Genomic DNA, 19,623 nt, shown 5'->3' with positions numbered 1-19,623 from the left:
ATAACACATTTCTTTAACTATTGGCTCTTGCCAAAAATGTCAAACTCACTATTTTTAGACGTTAAGGTTTTAAAAATCAGTAAAAATAAATATTCATGTTTTAAACTAGTTTAAGACTCGCAGCATGTCGCTATTTTAAGCATCGGCAAAAGTGTAGAAAAACAAGATTTTGCCTTTCATGGTGGTTTGGGTGACCTGCGTCTATTTTAATACTGCAACTCCTTTATTTATTTTTTTTAGTTTCCTATTTAAAGCCATTTTCTTGCATCTTCACATCAATCAGGCAGGTGGGGAGAGCCTGTAAAAGAATCTACAACAACCAATCTGGACTACCTGTACTGACCTTATGTGACAAATAAAAAACTATCGATCCTCCTCTCCCCCAACTCCCACTTTAAAAGACTTATTGTGGAGCTCCATTCCATCTAATCACTTGGCAAAAGAGTCCAGGGTCTATATAAAGAATGAATAAATAAATAAATGAGAAAAAATTCCTGGGCCAACGTGTTGCTCTCACCTTTGTAGATGAAATTACCCGAAAAGCTGATACAAATCAATATAATCAATGCAATCAGCTAACTGACACAGGCAATCTCCTGCCAGTAAGTAAAAATACACCCGATGGAGATCTTTCAATATCTAGTGCCATAATTGCCCCCCGGGGCGACGTTAGGTGTAGCGCTTTGTACACTTAATTAAATTAGTGAGCTCTGCGGACGGGGTGGGTGGCCGGCCTCGCCGAGAACGGATAGGTCTGGCCTGGTGCCAGTAATTAAGGCAATACCTTTCTTGATTACGCCAATCCCCCTTAATGAACTCATTATGCATTTTAACCCAAACACTCCCGTGAATTAATGAGCGCGCAGAAAGCTCCTGGACGGAAACAACGCCCTGATCACAGGCACAAGTCATAACTCATCCACTCAACGGGGCAGACGTAATGTCCATATTTTACTCTTTCAGCTGCAGCCAAGACCAATTTGGACTCAAGTGACAGCAAAAGTTCTGACTCTGGCCACATAAAACCTTAGAGAAATAAGATCTGCCTGGCAAGTAACAACAGAAACTCACCAGATGACTTTACAAGGTTTTACCGGAATCGTAAAATAATTCTCTGTATTTAGTCTGGCTTGTTTGGCCATTTTTTTATAGACGCGTCCTCATGGCTTTCAAGCGTGCAACATGATTTAGAAGATTTAGACGCACTGCAGGCGAGGAGCAGGTTTGCGCTGACCCATAATGCTTTGCTAATTAAATAATTCACTAATTGATTCATTGCCAAATCAATAAAGGTTTATATATTGGTTTATATATTGCTAGACCAGTTTGTGCAAGAGGACTTAGGTGAGGCTGCAGATAAAATACATGCGGTTTCCAGTAAAAAGACAAGGTGCAACCAACAGAACTGCCCTATGAATGAATGGGAGCGGTCCTTACAGTTGTCCGTAGGTTCAAAATAATTGACCTTGTGGTTGTGTTGTAGGACTTCACTCTGCCCCTCTGAAGACCATGATTGTCAATTTAGTGAGTGCGAACGTGAGTGCACAGATCAATAGGGAGTCCGAGCTTTGTCAGAGTTTCTGCAAGAAATCAAAGATTTTATTATTTCAAGCATAATGACTTCTTGGGACATTTGGATACTAAAAGGCATCTAAATTGTAAACACGTGGCAGATCGTGCTCCATTTACGATAGGTCACATTTGCAGGCCTGAACCTGGAAAGGCAGGAATTTTTATTAAATGTAATTGAAGCAAAGGCACAATGTAATATCTCTCTTATTGGAGAGGATGCAACTGTTGTAAATCCACCTGCATGAACAGTTTAATATTTGTTTCCAAGCACGCCGCCAGTACACAGAGGTAGATGAACAGTAAATTCTGCCTTATTGCCAGATGAAGGTGGTATTTAGAAGTTCAAAGCCATATTTAAACTTACTTCGGAGGCTTTGCTTTAGAATCAGACAAACTCTCGTTACGTCTAGGGTAGCTCACTTAGTATGAAACAGAAACTATACAGATAATCCTAATAACAAACCAACTTCTGCATTCCCTGCTGAGGAGATGCACAGAACAAATAAATGTGTGGATAATTTTTGATCTAAGAGGAAACAATCAAAAGTCAGTTTTAGTGAGTGCGAACGTGGGTGCACCGCTTCTGTTATTACAGATAGAAACGACTGAACAGGCAGGAAATCTGTGTGTGGTGATGGACTCAGACCTGAGCCTTCATTGACACATACGCACAGTCACAAAGTCAGTCTTCTGTCACCTGAAGAATATTTCCAGGATGAAATGACCAATGTCCGAACAAGATCTAGAAAACTCGTCATTGCGTTTATCTTTAGTCACATTGACTGCAGCAGTATACCAAAAGAATCTTTCTAAGATCTGTTGTATTAATCTTCCACTCAGGTCTTCTGGTTCAAGTTCTACTCTGCATCCCCAGAATCAGAACCAAACATGGAGAAACAGCAATTCAGCTTGTATGAAGAAACTTCCAGAAAACTGCAAAAATGTTGAAACTCCATGTTCTTCTAAATCAAGGCTTAAAACTAATTTCTTTAGTATTGTCTTTGAGTAATAACAACTGGAATACAACAAAACTACAGTCTGTCCTTCAACCTCTCATTGCCTTATTTTGCTTCTGCAATGTTTTTGCTTATTTGTCGTTTGATTTTCCTTTTACTCATGTAAGCCACTTTGAATTGCCTTGCTACTGAAAAAGTGTCATACATATAAGCTTGTCTGGTCAAACGCTTGTGGCTGAAGCTGGCTAGACAGTGTCATTATCCACAGTGAAACATTCATGACCTGAACCGATATGGGCTGGAAGGAAGAAAGCATTACTCTGAAAACTAACTTTGCATAAAGCAACAGATTTTAGTGCATTTGTGTAACTAGAGTCCACTTTGTTTTTCTTCTACTTTACACATTTGGATCAACTTAAATGACACAAAAGCATTCTACAAAATCGACATATGCAGCTCATCTCATCTATACATATCGTTTCAGTCATTTCTATTCAAATAGCCAAAATGTGTATTTTCTGCATGAAGTTTGAACTTTCTGCCTGTGCATGTTCAGCTTTCCTATGAGGCCTCAAGCATATTTTACACCCATTAATCAAGATTCATTTTTCCCAAGTCTGAATGCAGCTTCTATTCCAACTACATCAACGATTGCTTAAAAGTTTGACTTAAGTCTGCAATTCAGTTTCAAGACTCTGATTTGTTTTACCATTTAGTTTTCAGCCAAAACATTAAAACAAGTGAGACAGAAGCCATCATGCTGTGACATTCTGCTTGCAAACCTTGCCTCCCGGCATTCCTCGTCTCACCTTTACACGCTGTATTTCACCGCAACACCACTTCTTGACAGCAGGGGTCTCCACCGGCTTGTGTTTATTAAAGTATAAGCAGAGGAAGGAGCGCTTAGAATAGAGCAAATTAGAGGAAGTAGTTTTATTTCATAATTATTACAAAGTGTACAGAATATAGAATGCTACATATTTAATATTTATACACTCATCATTACAGTGCAGAAAATATGAGATTTTTTTTTTTTAACCAATTTCCAGTAATCATAAATAACCTTTTAATAACGAATGACTCACATCATTGCACTGTCTTACCAGCAGCATTAAAGTAGGTTTTAATTTGCAAAAACACAAGACTTTACAGTCATTGCTTGAAACCAACCGTTGCATCAAAAGAAGATGTTTTTACACCAAAAAGTCAATAAATTCCAACTGTACAAGCCAATTTGACTCTTCATGGTCAAAATATTACTGCGTTACAGTCACAAAAGCAATAAATTAATTATGACTGCCAAAAACATTTGTTTTTCCAGGTACCTTGGTAATCCTCTAGTGTGGCTCTTATGTTATGCAAGCATACCCTGAGAAAACTAAAGTGTGAAACACACACACACATGTCTGGAAATCAATAGTTAACACAAGCAATTCTGGAATGCAAAATACTAATTTGATTAAAACACTATTATAAACATAAAAATGATACAATAACAAGAAAAGTGTCATCCTGCAGTAGCATAAACCGTATTACTGAATCTAAAAAGCCGTTTTCTTGATTATATAACCTTTGGTCTAATCATCAGATTTGTTGTTTTTACTTACTTGTGATGTAAGACATGGAATTTAGGAATTGTAAATAAAGTGTCAGTACACACAGATGAATAATCACAGCACCATGTAGAGACACACTGCACTGGTGACTCCAACTGGAGCTAAGAGATTGTGATTATAAACAGAGAAAATGTGAAGTTGTTGCCTAAAAATAACAGCTGATGTTTTAAAAACAGATGTTGGACCGAAACTGAGGAGAAATAGATAAACATGAGTCCTTTTTCAGGGAGAATGTAACCCAACATGCTAAATTCAAGCAACATTCATTCACTGGAAAGTTTCAATTTCAATATTGTCTGACTTTAATAATGACAATATTCATAAAAACTATAACTATGTCCAACAAGAAAACAACGCTTACTTAATTTTTTTTCCCTTGTTAAACATAAAATCATTCTTTGTTAAAATACACATTTTGAGCTAAATATCAGGCATTCAAACTTCACCAAGATGGGTCTCTACAGCAACCGTGCCTTATGTGTGTCAAAGGAAACAAATTGAGGCCGTCTATTAGTGCAATCAGCTGGCAGCTGATTTCAGCTTCATTGGAATGGCAATGCAGCCACTGCATTTCTGTGCCCAAATGTTACAATATATTGCTTACTGAAGCAGGTCAGGAAGCTGCAGGTACTAAATATACAGCATTTGTCCCAGATTAGCTTTGGAAAAAGGAGGACAGAGTGGCACCCGTTAAGGTGTAAATAACTAAATCCTCCAGCCATTTACTCAAAATTGACCTTTTTACATAATATATGTTAGGATTAATTTTATTCAGAACAGATAACGCCAACAAGATATGACATGATGAATAATTTTCTCTGCTTTCTGGTAAACCCAGCTAGCACCTTTCCCTTTCTCCCCAGATCTATTTAAGAGCTAAAATAAAATGCAGATCATTTGAGAAAAGCATAAACTCTTCATTCCCTTTAACAGCTATCAAGAAAGAAATAAAGTGAAATTATCCTAATACCAACAACATGGTAATGCATTGCACTTCAGAGTGTGAAACAATTTAAGGCATTTATTTAATTTTGCTTTAAAAGGATTATGCAATTAATTAGACAGCAACTGTCACGATTTAAAAAAACAAACAAAACAAAAAACAATTTATACTTTAAGAGAACAAATAAAAGGTGAGATTTCACCGTGGAACTAAGCGAAGATACACTGACGTGGTGAAGTGTCCATGGCCCTACATGAAGTGCACCACGCAGGAGTCAAACCATGTTGGTCTGAGTGTTTGGACTGCGGCTCTGCAGGTCCTGTACCTGATCGAGGACCCAGCCGACGCCCGGTCGCTCCTGGGGATTCGAAACCATTATGGAGCTCAGCAGCGTCTGGAGACCATTGGAGTAACTGAATCAAAAACAGACACACAAAAGATTAATTCACCTCCAGTGATGCAAATGCTGAGCTAATAGTTTAGATTTGAATCACAAACAACAAGAATATTATTTGTCGTTATTTTGCTGGAAGAAGTCTTCATAAGCAACAAGTTAGAAGTAGTGAATGAAAAATGCAAGAAGTGTAAAGAAATTTTGCTCAACAACTGCTACAAAACTTTTAAAATTTTGTTGAAAGTGCTCATCGTAGTTGATGCAGCTTGAATACTGACCTACAAGCTGAAGGGATGGTCACTGGATTCTGGACAGCCAGAGCGACACTGTCCCCCTTCTGAAAGATCAGATCATAGGGGCCCTCCAGCATCATCATGCAGTACAGCACGCAGCCCAGCGACTGGAGGTTTAGGGAAACACACACAGAAGAAGAATGAAAGATTTTCACTTTTATTTCAAGCGTCAGAGAGATCCAGAGGTAAATACAGTAAATAAACTGGACAATTTGCTCAAAACGGGGAGGAAGACGTCTTACCCAAATATCAGTACGCTCATCTATAATGCAGTGACTTTCTACGTTAAAGAGTTCAGGAGCTCGGTAGGAAATGGTACATCGTTGGGCCGCCCAGTCCTGCACAGTCATGGCTTCTCTGGATCCTCTGACCTATTTAAGAAAAAAATTTAAATAGATCAATAAGTATTAAAGTCCTGACAGAGTGAGTAATGCCTAAAAGTAAATCTAGCAAACTTCAACGTTCACAGCACAAATGAAAACAAAATACAATCTTTGACACCATTTCTGAACATTCAAGTTATGAATTTAAAGAGAAATGCTTTTTTTTCTGAATTAACAGATAAAAACAGTGCTGTTCATTTGAAAACAAAATAAATATACAATGGCTGCACTGAGAAAAACTACCAGAAAGACAGAAGATGTTAGGATGTGAACCTCATCTTATGAAGAGATTTAATAGCATCAACAATGCTAAGCTGCCACCTAGTGGTGAAAAAACAGAACCTTTTATTGAAAAAGAAAACCTGTTAAAAGTATTCAGTATCATTTATGAATCAATGGCTACTATATACTATGTTTTAACACTTCTGTCTCGGTAACAATATGTGTCTAAGTGACAATATGTGTTGCAATCTGTTGATCACATCAAATTAACTTCATAATTTCATAGGCGGCTATCACCATGTGAATATATTTATAAGTAAAGATTTTCCAACTTTCCATAGATGTCCACTTTTACCTCAATTCTTGCCCGGTTCATTGAGCCCAGGTCCATTAGAACTGGCCGGTCTTCCTCATCCAAGAGAACATTTGTGGGTTTCAGATCCCTGTCAGATTAAATAAAATGACACAAATGGTGGACAATAATAACCAGAAGGCTTTTCACACACAAGTCAGTCACAAAATTATAAACACTGAAAGCTAAATTCTGTAGGAATGATAAACTTAGAATCTTTTGGCAAAAAAAACAAAAACAAAAAAACAGACTTGCTAATTTAAACATTTTTACAAAGCAGTGCTGTCAAATATTCATATACGTCACTCATATCACACTATGTTTTCAATAATCAACAGCCTTAATCATTCCTCTCGTGCTTTTCTGTGATGGACAAGCAGATTGGGCACAAATGAATATACTAACTAATCTTATTAATCTGTTCATGAGCATAAGTCTCAACCTCTGTAGTTATGATATCAGACAGGCTGTGTGTTAACATACAGGATATGATTAGCTGTTCTGCCAGATCGGTCGGATAAACGTAGATGCTCTTCACATCAATTATTTGCATAATTGTTTCTGCAGATGGTCATTTGTTTCTTGGGACCAAATAAAAGAATATTTCCTTAAAACAACTGCATCTGAAATATATGTGAAACTAATCTGTATTTCTTTATGGAAACCCCCTGTGATCATATCTTTTACATAGACCCACTTGCGCTTTGTGTTTTGGCACATGGATGCATGCAACTTCACATAAAATACAACAAATACAATTCGCTCATCTCTGAAAGTTGGGCGACGTTACCTGTGGGCATAGCCTTTGTCGTGAATAGTCTTCAAACCAGAGCAGATTCCGCGGAAGATTTTCAAAATCTGGTTTTCAGGCATTGAGCTCCCTTTGTCTCGTAGCTTCTCTAAGACAGACCACAGGGATCCTTTCTGCTCACAAACAAACAAATCACAACAGGACAGGATCACACTCTGACAAGTTTCCTTCGTCGTCCAAATTACAGCATCGACTTACTCTAACGTAAGGCAGAAGTAGCCAGGCTTCTGTCTTGCCTCCGCTGTCAGAGAAGGCGTATGCAACCAGGCTCAAGATGTTGGGATGATTAAACATCTGATGCATTTCCACCTCCGTCTGAGCCTCCTGGCGAGCCTGGCGATCATGACATAAGATCCTCTTCAGAGCGTAGAACTGTCCGTCCTTTGCCCCCTCAACCAGGTCAACGTAGCTGAACCCACTGAATTGACAGAGAGAAAGCCGGTTAGATGAAGCATGACATTAAAAGGGGGGTAATGTGAATCCTGCATGTTAAAGAGTTTGTATTTAAAAAAAGACCCTTAATTAGGGCTGCTGTGTAAAAGACAGAGTTTATATTTTGCATGATTTACAGTAAGATCCACTACAATAAATATAAAGTATAAAGTTGCACAGCAGGTGACATGAAACCTTACAACACAATCAAGTCAACTCACCCTTCATCCAGTTTCTGGACAAAGTAGTACTTTTTGTTATCAATGGTGATGGAGCCACGGGAGCATATACACAGGGCCTGTCCCATGCCGACTGGTACATTGTTTAACCAAAAACTTTAAAAAGAACCTAAGAGAAACAATAAAGACATTAGAAATACATGCATGAACAGAGGGCATATACCTATGGTTTTACATATGCTGGTTATAGGGTAATGAACCCTGAAACCTGTGGTAGCATTAAATACATTAATTCCGAATACTTTAAACAGTTTCAAGTTATATTCAAACCCAGAAATATAGGAATTCCTTCCCTGTAATGACTCAATCATCAAAGAAACCTTTTCGATTAGAGGTGACGTTTCAGGGCCCAAGAAAATAAGTTGAAAAACATTTCAACCCCCTGGGTGGATTTTAAAAAAATACCAGCGAAAAAGAAATTATGCAACATTATTTGGTAATACTGTGGATTAATGTGTAGGATATTAGTCGCATGCTACCTTAAGATAGCAGTGCCACAGAAAACGAAGGTTAGCTAACAAAACACGCTGACAGTATTTTCAAGCAATCTGGAATACCGCTACCATCTTAATTTCTTTTAAATGTATTATTTAAACTGATCCCCTGACATAATGTTTTTCCTTAACTTGGTAACTGAATATTTCTTACCTGCTTCTCTTTCCCTGACAAGTTAGCTTGCTATCATTTTTGTGTTTTTTTCCCCCTTCTGGTGCTTCTTCTTCGTCTCTATTTTGCGAACATTGTGAAGTCCATAAATCAAACAGCGCCAAATAAAGACTAGTGGCAGATGCCAGAGAAAGATATGATGGCGGATAACAGGCCTAACAGGAAAAATAGCTCCGACGACGGAGGTGATACTTGTGCTGTTTTGATGTTTAAAATCTAGTTAACACATAAAAACTGTTAAATATTATATTGATGTGCTACCCATTTGCTTAAAAGAAGCTCGTCCTACAAATAGACGTTTTGTGATCTTCAACGAGAGAACTACATGTTAGCTTTAGCTGGCTACTGCTAGTATCATTAACGCTGGATTAAGGCTACAAATAATGTTACTTAAAGTGTGTTAATGAGGCTACAAACCATGAGCGAAGAGAATTACTGATCATTTACATGAGTTGGGGTAACGGTAGTCTTTTGTTATTTGCTTAGTTAAGCTAAAAATTTGCTAAGCTAACTTAGCACAGGTTGTTCCAAGGTAAACCTCTTGATGCAAGAGGAATTGGAGACGCAATTAAATTATTTTATGATTTATTGATGGCTAGATAAAATAATAAAATAAGCAACTGCGTTCAGCTTTGAATGCTGTTGGCTTTATTTTGTCATTTTTATTTGGCTCGTGTTAAATGCCAGATAAAAATGTGTCTTAATTAAAATCACACAATCAGTTATCTGTATGGTTTGTATCGGATTGAAACCACTATGAATTTTTGTTTTAAGGTAACCATGCATCGATAGTAATAGTAGTATGTTAAATATAATAATTAGCTTTTTAAAGAATATGCTCTGTTTATGCTGCATTATAGTAGTGATATTCATGTGCATTATTTTTCACAAATCCTGAATATACCTTTTAATATAATTTTTCATATTTGATCATTGTTTTGTTTCCCCCCACCCCCAACACATCAAAAACCATTTACTGAGTTAGGGGAAAAGGCATTGAAATAATCTGCCTACACTGCCTACTATGTAGTGTAGGTAGTCACTACATTGTGATTACCTTGATATAAAGTAGAAAGGCTGCATGATCAAGTTTAAAGGCATTTTAAATATGTTTTTAAGAAACTAACCTTTTATTCTAGAATAATTTGACTAGCACTGTCACTGTTAAGATGGCAGCTGCAGTGACTTCAGTGTATCAATTCATGTTTTCTTCTAGTTTGTAATATCTGCAGATTTACTAGTGTTATCCTTGGCTTCATATGTGGTGTATAAACTATCAGCTACTGCCATTAACTGTGACGTTCATGAATAAGACTTGTAATCTGAATTCTAAGCAAATAAGAACCTTAAATTGTAGCTTTGAACACTCCCCGGTCCCACAAAGCAGTTGTTCACCTTGGTGAGTTGTCTTGCCTCAAGCAGGGCCACAGGAGGAGGAGGACAGAGTGAAAACTAAGCCTGTCTCTTGTAGCACTGGGGGGGGAGATGGCACTGCTGTCAAACGCACATCTCAGCATCTTAACCCTGAAGACGAGGACGAGTCCTCAGCAGACCAACCAGCACCATGCAAAACCTCCAAAATTGGCTTCAGCATGGGCAGTAAAATGGCAAAGAAATCAAACCCTATTTCTATCAAACTAGGAGCAACGGTAAGTGTTAAGCAGTATATCTTTACCGAACACGATTTGTGCAGATAGTATTGTGAAAGTATTTACAGAGCAGCCTTAAAATGAACACACTTAAGGTCTGAGCCATGGAAATTTTGATGCCTTTGGGTTATAAAGATAAGCAGATTCTATTCCCATGTTTTTGTGTTTTTGAAACAACGTAAAGTTGGTTAATTATTACTTTTTTTTTCTTTTACTGAATATGAGGATCTTTTCTTCACAAAACAAGGAAGTGTGATGCTGCTTTGCGGTTTTACTTTGTTATTTTTGTCCCTGACCTGTTCTAGAAACCCAAGGAGGTAGTGCCACCACTTCCTCCAAAAAAGCTGGTGTCAGTTTTTGACGAAGATGATGATGTAAGTACCCGCTCAGAAAAGAACTTCATATGGAGTGGAATCGATGAAAAGTAGCTGATGTTAGTATTTTTTTGTCCCTTGTGCAGAGCGAACCAGAAGAAATGCCCCCAGAAGCAAAGATGAGGATGAAGAACATTGGGAGGTACAAAAGCTGCGACAGTTTTGCCTGTTTTTGTTTTAGTAAATCAGTTTTTGATTTTGTGAGGGAGAATTTTTTGTGCGTGTTAACTTTTTTTAACTTGACCTAAGACGATAAACTTATCTTTTCAGGGAGACCCCAACATCTGCAGGCCCCAACTCCTTCAACAAGGGCAAGCAGGGCTTCTCTGATAATCAGAAACTCTGGGAGAGGAAGCTGAAGGCCCAATCTGACAAGTAGTAAATCACTGCCACAAAGTTCTGTCACTAAATGACATTTTTATACTTGTTAACGTTGTGAGATATCTACGAAGGCTCTCATTTTTGTCGCTGTAGCCTCGGTTTGTACAACTCGGCGCACAGTAGTGAAGGCTACTTTCAGTCTTCCACCTTGTGTTTACGCTTCTAACCACAGCTGGTTGATCTTAACTCAAGAGGAGAAATTTTGCCAGGTGCTTCTTGTCTCCAGAGAAGTGGAGTGGTAATGACGAAGGGAGAAGTTGGCCAGAAAATAATTTTACTTTTTTTCTTCGCTACGTCTTGCTTTTGTTTTGTTGGCTAATTGGATGATTGGGATAGTTCCTGCCCTCTTGCTGTTACCGTTTTTTGTTCCCTCCTCCATGCGCTGGTTTGGTTTAATCCTAATAAGCACGTTGTTTGTCTGATGTTTGTATAAAAATGTACATAGTGACAGTGTTTTATTTTTTAATCCACAAACTAGACGGTGGGTTAAATTAAGTGTAGGTTTTTATTTTCTTTTTGTTTTGTTTTCAGATTAAATTCTTTTTTGAATTTAGATTTTCACTTTTGCTGCACAGCCCTTTGCTTTTACCAGCTCCCTCACCAATGAGAACACTTTTTCTTATTTTTTCATTTCTGCCTCATTCAGCCCATCAAACATGCAGCCGAAATCCAGTTTGTCGCGCTTGCAGTAAATGTTCTGTGTTGTCAAATATTTAAACATCGAATCGTAACCATACACACTGTCTTGGTTGCACTTTTGTTAAAATTAGGTACTTCCCCAAACTATTTTCCTTTTGAATTTAATATCATAACTCACCAACATGTTTTGTGTCTTAAACTCTTTTCCCACTATCCAAAATGTATAGTTTTTGATTTTTCTGTGAATTACGCAGCCATTCGTTCTGACATCTCCGAATAAAATATATCAACTCCTATTGCTGTAGTCTTTGTTTCAATGATGTCCAGTGAATATGAATTTTTAAAAAATGGTTTTCATTTATTTATTGCAGCAGTAGGAGAAATCATGATAAATCACATATTTTTTTTTACATTTAATAGTTCAGTTTTTATTTTTCCATAGTCTTAAACTGAAGAATTGAAAATTTGATGAAATGGACAAATTCCTACAGATGGAAAATTACTCCCCCCCCCCCAGCATTTTAAATTAACACTTGGTACGTCTGCATGTGCGTCACCACGGAACAGCTCTTCACACATTTCTTTGTTCAGATTCAGCTTTAGCTTTCTCATACGGTCTTTTGGTGACGCACGTTTTAACGCATAATGAGTCGAGTTCCAGCGGGGAAACGTTTTTCCCACACCTCAGGCTTCACACTGCACACGTGAAGCAGGCCTCGCTCTGTCAGCTGGCATGGCTTTCTGCAAAGAGATCCAGAAGCTCCTGGCGGCCGTGGAAGGTGCGTCTGTGCTCCACTGCAGACTGGGAAGCACCTTCAAGGCTCTCTGCACCAGTTTGGGCAGTGGAGGTTCTGGCTGGGTGAAGGACGCCGAAGTTCCTCTGGTCCAAATCAAGAGCATCTTGAGGGCAGAGTTTTGCAGTAAGGCCTAAAGATGTGGAAGAAGACGTGAGTCACGGGTTAAAATGACTTCACTAGTGAATCAGGATGGTAAACTGAAGCATTCAGAAACTACAGAGGGTTCTTTGTGTTTTGTTGTGGATTGAGCTTCTTTATTTCATGCACCAGTACCGGTTTCAGTTTATGTCAAAACGGCCACAAAACAAAACCAAGCTGTTTTTGTATTGCTCTCAGGATGAGTATAAACTGGATTTGTAACAGTTATGGTGTTTTCTTTTTTTTTCCTTTAAAAGCCCACACAGTTTAGGGGGAGGTGGGGGATTATGTAGAAAATATTAAAGAACTTGAGATTCTTGTGAATGAAAAGCAGTGGGGATGGTGCTGGCTTGAGTTTCTTCTTCTGGTATTAAAAAACAAAAAACATGCAAAAACATTTAAATCCATAAGTATGTAAATAAAACAACTTAGGTGGAATTAATTTTGAATAATTATGTGCAATGCAAAATCTCAAAGCATGATTTATCATTTGTCCCATGCAGCTGATAAATCAGACTGAACAAATTTACCAATTTCAGCAAAACTTTAACAATGATGCATTTCATCCTTGTAGCATTGGCTGTGAGCTGCAATCAAAAAGATGCCACGTTTATTTTAGGCCTACCCACACTAAGCTGCATTCGTGCAGTAAATGAAATCAAAGTATTGAAAAGGAAGTTGCTCTTAAGTTATTTTGTCCAGTTTCTAAAGGGTAACATTCTCATAATTGATAACTTTCTATGAAAATATATCCTTTTAAAAACATCCATTTTTGACTACTTGTGAATCTGTTATCTGGTGGATAACAGAGCCAAAATTAACATTTTTTATTTAATTTTTTTATTGAGTTTTCCAGTTTCCACTGTAGCACACTCTCAAAAACACAAAAAGCAGCTATAGAGACAGAAACCCCTCTGAAATATGTAGGCCTACCTTGACTCCTGATTCCAGTACAAACACAGCGTTGCTGCTGGCGAAATATTCAGCTGACAGGACACAGATGAGCATTCGACTTCTGTTTATAGTGAGAACCACATCGTTTGTATAAGCTGTAAAAGCAAAATCAGATAATTAAAAAAAAAAAAAAAAAACATTTGTGGAGACACACACGCACACACACACACACAGCTGATGCTATTACCTCCTCCTGGAAGAATGTCCCTTTCCAGCAGACAGACGCGATACCCCCACTGGTCCTCTAACACCCGGGGCAGCCGCATTTCTATCGGTTCCTCACGGCTCTGCATCTCTACGTTTGATACGAAGGAGACAAAACATTACTTATTTTTGTTCTCTTTTAAATCCAAACAGTGATACGCATATCGGCTCATACCTCCTGCATCACTGTAAGGCTTGGAGGAAATGGTCAAACCGTTTACCGCCTCTGCTGATGGACCCGTCCACACATATGACACAAAAACATCAAATTCCTTCTCTGCAAGGTAAAAAAAAAAATGAAATTAAATATTAAAGTAGGAATTAATTTTGTTTTCTACTATAAGCAACATTACTGAGTATTATCAGAAAACTGCGTCGATTTGCCTGATAAAATAACGTGAGATTTCACAATGTCAGCTCTTAGCAATGAGATTAGCCTCAGCATGCGTGTGCGTGCGTGTTTTCTGACCTTCATCATCTTTTCCAAACTGGAAGCGTGATCTGAAGATGAGCTGTAATTCCACCCACTTCACATGCAGGATGATTCCCAGGCTGACGACCAGCAGAAAGCAGCCAAACGGATACCCAACCAGTGACGGCCATTTCCCTGGAGTGAAAGCACACACACATCTTAAAATGGCATTACTGTGTAGCTTAATTACTACAATACACAATCAGATAAACTGACTATTTATTTTCTTATTGGCACCCCCAACAAGCCAATATTTTTTTTTTAGCATAATGAACAAGCCTATGACATCAGTTTTTACTAAAGGTTTTAAAATTAAGCAATTGATTAAAAAATCAACTAAGGCTGCAAAATGATTTGAACTTTGGCCTCTTAGGGATTGAATGAGAATGGAGAACATTTTCTACAATAATTTAAAAAAAGAGTAAGTTTGGCTTAAAATTAGATTTTTTTTTTAAATCTCATAATCTACTATAGTTGAAAATACAATTACTACAACCTTTGTCCAGACAAAAAAACTTACAATAATATTTTTATCTTGGTGCGGCTACCTGAATAGCATCCTTCTCATGTTGGGCTGATATGATTATGTTATCTTCTCAATCAAAATCTGAGCCTCTGTAAAACTACGTGGTTTTAGTTTTAGGTTTTGCTTCACCAGTTCACACCCACACAAGTTTTATTTAAGGAAACTAAACGGAATAACCAAAGCACCCAGTCATACCGATGTAGCTGACTCGGTTATCGTTTCTCATAAGCAGCTATTGGAGCGACGACGTAATTTTAAAAGCTCAAACACTGAATTGAAAATGCATAACAAATGGAGCACAAATGAGCTACCTTGCTTTTTTTGTTTAAGTTTAATTGTGACGCTGTTGTTTCCCACAGCGTTGCTGGCGAAGCAGGTGTATGCGTGCTTCAGGTGCTGAGGCGTCACTTCCTTTATGCCGTACGTCTGCGTAACCTTGATCTCTGAAAACAAGACTTCTCTGGAATGTAGAAGAACATTCACATTAACTTACTTTCCATTTCAAAGCAAAGCTGTGAGTTGAAAGTGCCCTTATTCACTCACTGATGTCGCTTCGTGTCTAACAGGGTCATGTTGTCCATATCGCCGCCATAATTCATGAACCACTCTACTTTTCGAGAAATGTTTACCTCAAAATCAAAGTCTACCTCACACGTGAGGTTGTGAGGCTGACCTGAAACAGAAAACAATTTGTTTGAGATGTACAGATATAAAATGCTTGGCTCAACTAAGCTGGGATATTCTAAATAGTCTATATCATGTAAATAAAAAATTGGTGATAAAAAAAAAACAAAAAACAAATCAAGGATTTTGATGTTAGTTAAGATAGCTGCATCAACGCACTTACCAAGCTCAACCTCCTCAGTCATGTTTACAGCTGGATATTTAACCACAGGAAGAGAGTTTGCTTCTGAAAAGGCTGTGGTAACAGGAAATAAAGTTATATTTTCATTCTGCAAAACATGGGACTTCAAAGATATTACGCTATTCAGATACAAACTTTGCTATGATAGACAGAAACTCTTACATATAAAAATGCAAAAAGAAATAAATCAACACGCTATGTAAGACTATTGTTAATTTCATCCTTAAAAGGGCTGAACTAAAGTTCGAGCTTTTATAGTGGTGGTCACATTTACTGATTGTTCAGTCAATCTAGTGCATCTAATTGACAGCAACATTCCTCCACTTTCCCTCTTCAGTCATAAAAAATCTGTGAGAATGTCTGTTGATGGTTTTTGAAACAGTATTTATTTATTTTTTTAGATGACTATAAGTCATATTTATGTGAGTTTGGTTTAACAGGACAAAAATGTGTTTTTGTGTCTCACATGTTTTGGGTTATCACAGCGTTTGACAAATGTCAAATGCTGACAATCTGTTAGTTTAAGTAAACATTTCGATACACTTTGGAGTAGGAAATTATATTTTATGAATCTGGAAATCCTCCATCAAACTGTAAGAGATGAAGCTCAGATTGCTAAGAGTAACACAACAAAACTGTTTGGAGCATGGCTTCCTGCAAAGCTCCCGATAACTTGTCTCGGAATAAAAACCAAACATCACGCCAGCAAATTAGGTAACGCTTTCAAGTGGAGAATGTAGAAAAAAAAAAATGAAAGTGACTGAGAAACTCAGAGGTGAAACAGTAAAGCACTGGTAAGCCACAGATATGGAGAGATTAGATTAGTTTCATTTTTCTTTAAAAAAAAAAAAAAAACAGTCAAAAGTACCGGTACTGTGAAAACAGAGCTCTGGTGAACAAGTGAACCAAGAAGGATAAATAACAGCATTCTTAGCAGATAGGGCTTATTTAATACTTTTATAAACACATTAAACTCAATAAAGTAACTATTTGGTTTAAGCAGAAAGCGGTTTCAAATGCTGCTGTGGATTTCCTCATGGCAGCATCAGGTATTCACCTCTAAGTAAATGTTGCACACTGCAGAAATGAAATAGTCAAAGTTAGCAATGCAAGGGAAAATACTTACATGCATTGAGTTGTCCACCTGCTATTAATTAATTCTCTATTGGAGCTAAAATAGCACTTGAATCATCGCATATTATGAAATGTCCCATAAGTGTGTTGAATAGTGTGAATTATCTCTTCTTTTACCTCTTGGTTTATTATTATTATTATTATTATTATTATTATTATTATTATTATTATTATTATTATTATTATTATTATTATTATTATTATTATTATTATGAAGTAGATTTGCTGCGTTCGCTACATAAAGTTGGACAATTAAAAACACAAGACAAAGAAACCGGAAAATATTTCACATTTTAAACGAACATGAACTTTACATTCAAGTGTGACTGCAGGAAAGCGTTACTTTCTGTATGTACGCTCTGTTTAGTGGGAAAAGGAAAACCACAGAGTATGAGCATGAGCGCTCTCGCTAACAGTGGAAAAACTGAATCTTGCATATCTGAAACTTCCTCTCTGCTTCAGAACTAAAGACTGACTGTTCATTAATATATATTTTTTACCAATACACCTGATTTTAAAAGCTTATGAAGGTACTATTTTTTTTAGATGATGCGCATTTATCCAATAAAATATGATATATAATATTTAATACGTATATTTAATGTATTTCTGACACCACACATCTACCACAGCAGAGCAAAGGCTCCAGCAACCACACAAACAGTCGACCACTTTCTGCAGAAGACGCCTCCTAGTTTCAGCAAACTAATTTATTGGTTGGGGGGAAATAAAAACAAACAGTTATGAGGAACATGTCTCTCACTGGGTGGTCTAGAAAAACCGCTGCTGTATTTGGGGGGTAATGCAACATACTGCCCATATAATGAAGACTCTTAACTTTATAAACTGTAAAGGTTTTTGAAGTTCTTGGAATCCATTGAAAAATGATTCTGCACCTGCTTACAAGTGGATGCATGCATAAAATGCAATCCTTTAAATGGAGTGTTGCTTGAAAGGCATAGGAGGACATGGAAATTTATGTTGAAGAGACCCAGAAAATGTTTCTGCTTGAACGCAGTTGTTGCATGCATCTGTCAATTCATTGTTGAATGACATGGCAAAAACGTAAGACTTATTTGCTTTGTCTATTGTATTTTGCAGAACTGTGACTTTGTGTTTTTTCAGTGCACATTTTGTGCGTTCGTAGAACAGGTGTGAGCAGTATGTCCGGTTTGCAGTACAGAGGAGGTGCTGAGTGATAAATCAAAACTTTGAGACTTTTGTTTCTTTGATCTTAAAATGAGTGTGATTCACTGTGGCACATGCATGAAACGCCTTCGGATTAGGTTTTTAAATTATAGCAGAAATATCGAAAAGTCTTACGTATGACTTTAACGTGGACGGCCCTCCTGAAGACCCACGCGACTCCTTGCTCAGTTATTCGTCTGTCACAATAAAATACACCCGTATCCTCTCTGTAGACTGTGCAGAGTTGAAGCTCCCCGTCTTCAACACAGGAGTCTCTTGCTATAGATACGGGTCTGTTTTTCTGCAAGAAGGCATACAGGAGTGAATTTCTGTTGGGACCTAGGAGCACATCGCCGTTCCCATTTAGCAATGGCGAAGTACCTCAGTAGTAAAAAACAATCAGAAATGGATTCTGCAATGAAGTGGTTTTGGGTGTTGTGAGAAGTTGTTACTTTGCACTTGTATGTACTTCACCTTGTACCAAACCACACCCGTGTTGTTATAACAGGCATGCCCGGGGCAGGGGATGCGACCACCAATGTCAACCAGCAGCATCACGCTGCTCTCTTCAGGCTCGAAGCATCTCAAACTGGTTTTTGCGATGACCTGCAGAGTCGAATTTGACCTGCAGCAACAGTCGAGTTGGAGAGGTGGGATCAACAATACTTTAACCAAGATGCTTTTAGTATGTAGACTAATAAAACATAAGTTTTTAAGGAGCAACATATAAACATGAACCCAACGTTCAAGGCACTTTAGTGAATGGAGTTAAACTCTAGCTTTCAGTTAAAATGAATGTTGTTACAGTGACCACGTGAGTTACCCTGTGAAGCTTCTGTTTTCTCCAGCATCTTTAGCCACAAACTCTTCCCCACATGCTTTGCCGTCATCAGCGCCGGCTCTCTTCACAGGGGACTTCTCAGATGGATCGCATGGCATCACAAAGACTTCCCCCTCCACAGCTTTGTAGTGATGAAACGGCTGATCTGCAGACAGGAGCTTTGCAGCTGCATCAAACTCTTTTTGCTCCTTTGACCAAATTGTTCAGTTGTTTACAAGTTCCTGCACGCTAGCTTTGAATCTTTAGGCACTTTCATAAAAAGCTGGAATGAGTACCTGTCAAAATCCTCTGTTGTCGATTTTTCCCACAGCAACCCTTTGCGATAGTTGGAAAGAAAAAGTAAAACAGAACGATTCCGGTTCGCATGCTCCGTCTCCAAAACCACAGGCTTGTTGATTTTGTCGGTGGAAGATAATGCAGATCTTTACATCGCACTAATTCTTTCCTTTTTTTCTTTAAGACCAGCCAGAAGTGATGCTTTGGATATTTTCTCTTCTTCATCTTAAACGTTCTCGACCTCTCTCTTGAGGGGTGAATCTTGTGGTATTATTTTCAAAGGACAAACTGCGCTCGTAGTGGGTT

At 37.8% G+C, this 19,623-nt stretch overlaps 3 protein-coding genes across 5 annotated transcripts; 1 reads left to right on the top strand and 2 right to left on the bottom strand.

The window, feature by feature from the left end:
* Positions 1-3,446: 3,446 nt before the first annotated feature.
* stk16 (serine/threonine kinase 16) lies at positions 3,447-8,954 on the bottom strand. The gene is made up of 8 exons (XM_008404467.2): positions 8,862-8,954; positions 8,196-8,322; positions 7,741-7,960; positions 7,522-7,655; positions 6,735-6,822; positions 6,017-6,145; positions 5,760-5,881; positions 3,447-5,500 (listed from the first exon to the last, which is right to left on the bottom strand). Exons 2-8 carry the CDS (start codon positions 8,279-8,281, stop codon positions 5,362-5,364), a joined length of 918 nt encoding a protein of 305 aa, XP_008402689.1. The 5' UTR covers positions 8,282-8,322; positions 8,862-8,954; the 3' UTR covers positions 3,447-5,361.
* Positions 8,955-8,961: 7 nt separating this feature from the next.
* Positions 8,962-12,218, top strand: pcnp (PEST proteolytic signal containing nuclear protein). Of its 3 annotated transcripts, none has more exons than XM_008404470.1 (5): positions 8,962-9,064; positions 10,302-10,528; positions 10,834-10,902; positions 10,989-11,044; positions 11,173-12,218. In XM_008404470.1, exons 1-5 carry the CDS (start codon positions 9,001-9,003, stop codon positions 11,279-11,281), a joined length of 525 nt encoding a protein of 174 aa, XP_008402692.1. In that variant the 5' UTR covers positions 8,962-9,000; the 3' UTR covers positions 11,282-12,218. The 3 variants fall into 3 exon arrangements, with proteins under 3 accessions (XP_008402692.1, XP_008402691.1, XP_008402690.1); XM_008404469.1 differs by having other exon boundaries at positions 8,972-9,064; positions 10,299-10,528; XM_008404468.2 differs by having other exon boundaries at positions 9,001-10,278; positions 10,351-10,528.
* LOC103462014 (interleukin-18 receptor accessory protein) lies at positions 11,590-19,492 on the bottom strand. Its single transcript, XM_008404471.2, has 12 exons — positions 19,317-19,492; positions 19,024-19,186; positions 18,675-18,825; positions 18,336-18,501; positions 15,861-15,932; positions 15,557-15,686; positions 15,325-15,473; positions 14,485-14,622; positions 14,191-14,292; positions 13,999-14,106; positions 13,791-13,906; positions 11,590-12,849 (listed from the first exon to the last, which is right to left on the bottom strand). Exons 1-12 carry the CDS (start codon positions 19,405-19,407, stop codon positions 12,607-12,609), a joined length of 1,629 nt encoding a protein of 542 aa, XP_008402693.1. The 5' UTR covers positions 19,408-19,492; the 3' UTR covers positions 11,590-12,606.
* Positions 19,493-19,623: the final 131 nt, after the last annotated feature.

Source organism: Poecilia reticulata, linkage group LG3, assembly GCF_000633615.1.
Source record: "Poecilia reticulata strain Guanapo linkage group LG3, Guppy_female_1.0+MT, whole genome shotgun sequence".
Lineage (NCBI taxonomy): Eukaryota > Metazoa > Chordata > Actinopteri > Cyprinodontiformes > Poeciliidae > Poecilia > Poecilia reticulata.
The sequence above is the reverse complement of the archived record's forward strand: the minus strand, read 5'-3'. Positions and strand labels throughout refer to the sequence as shown.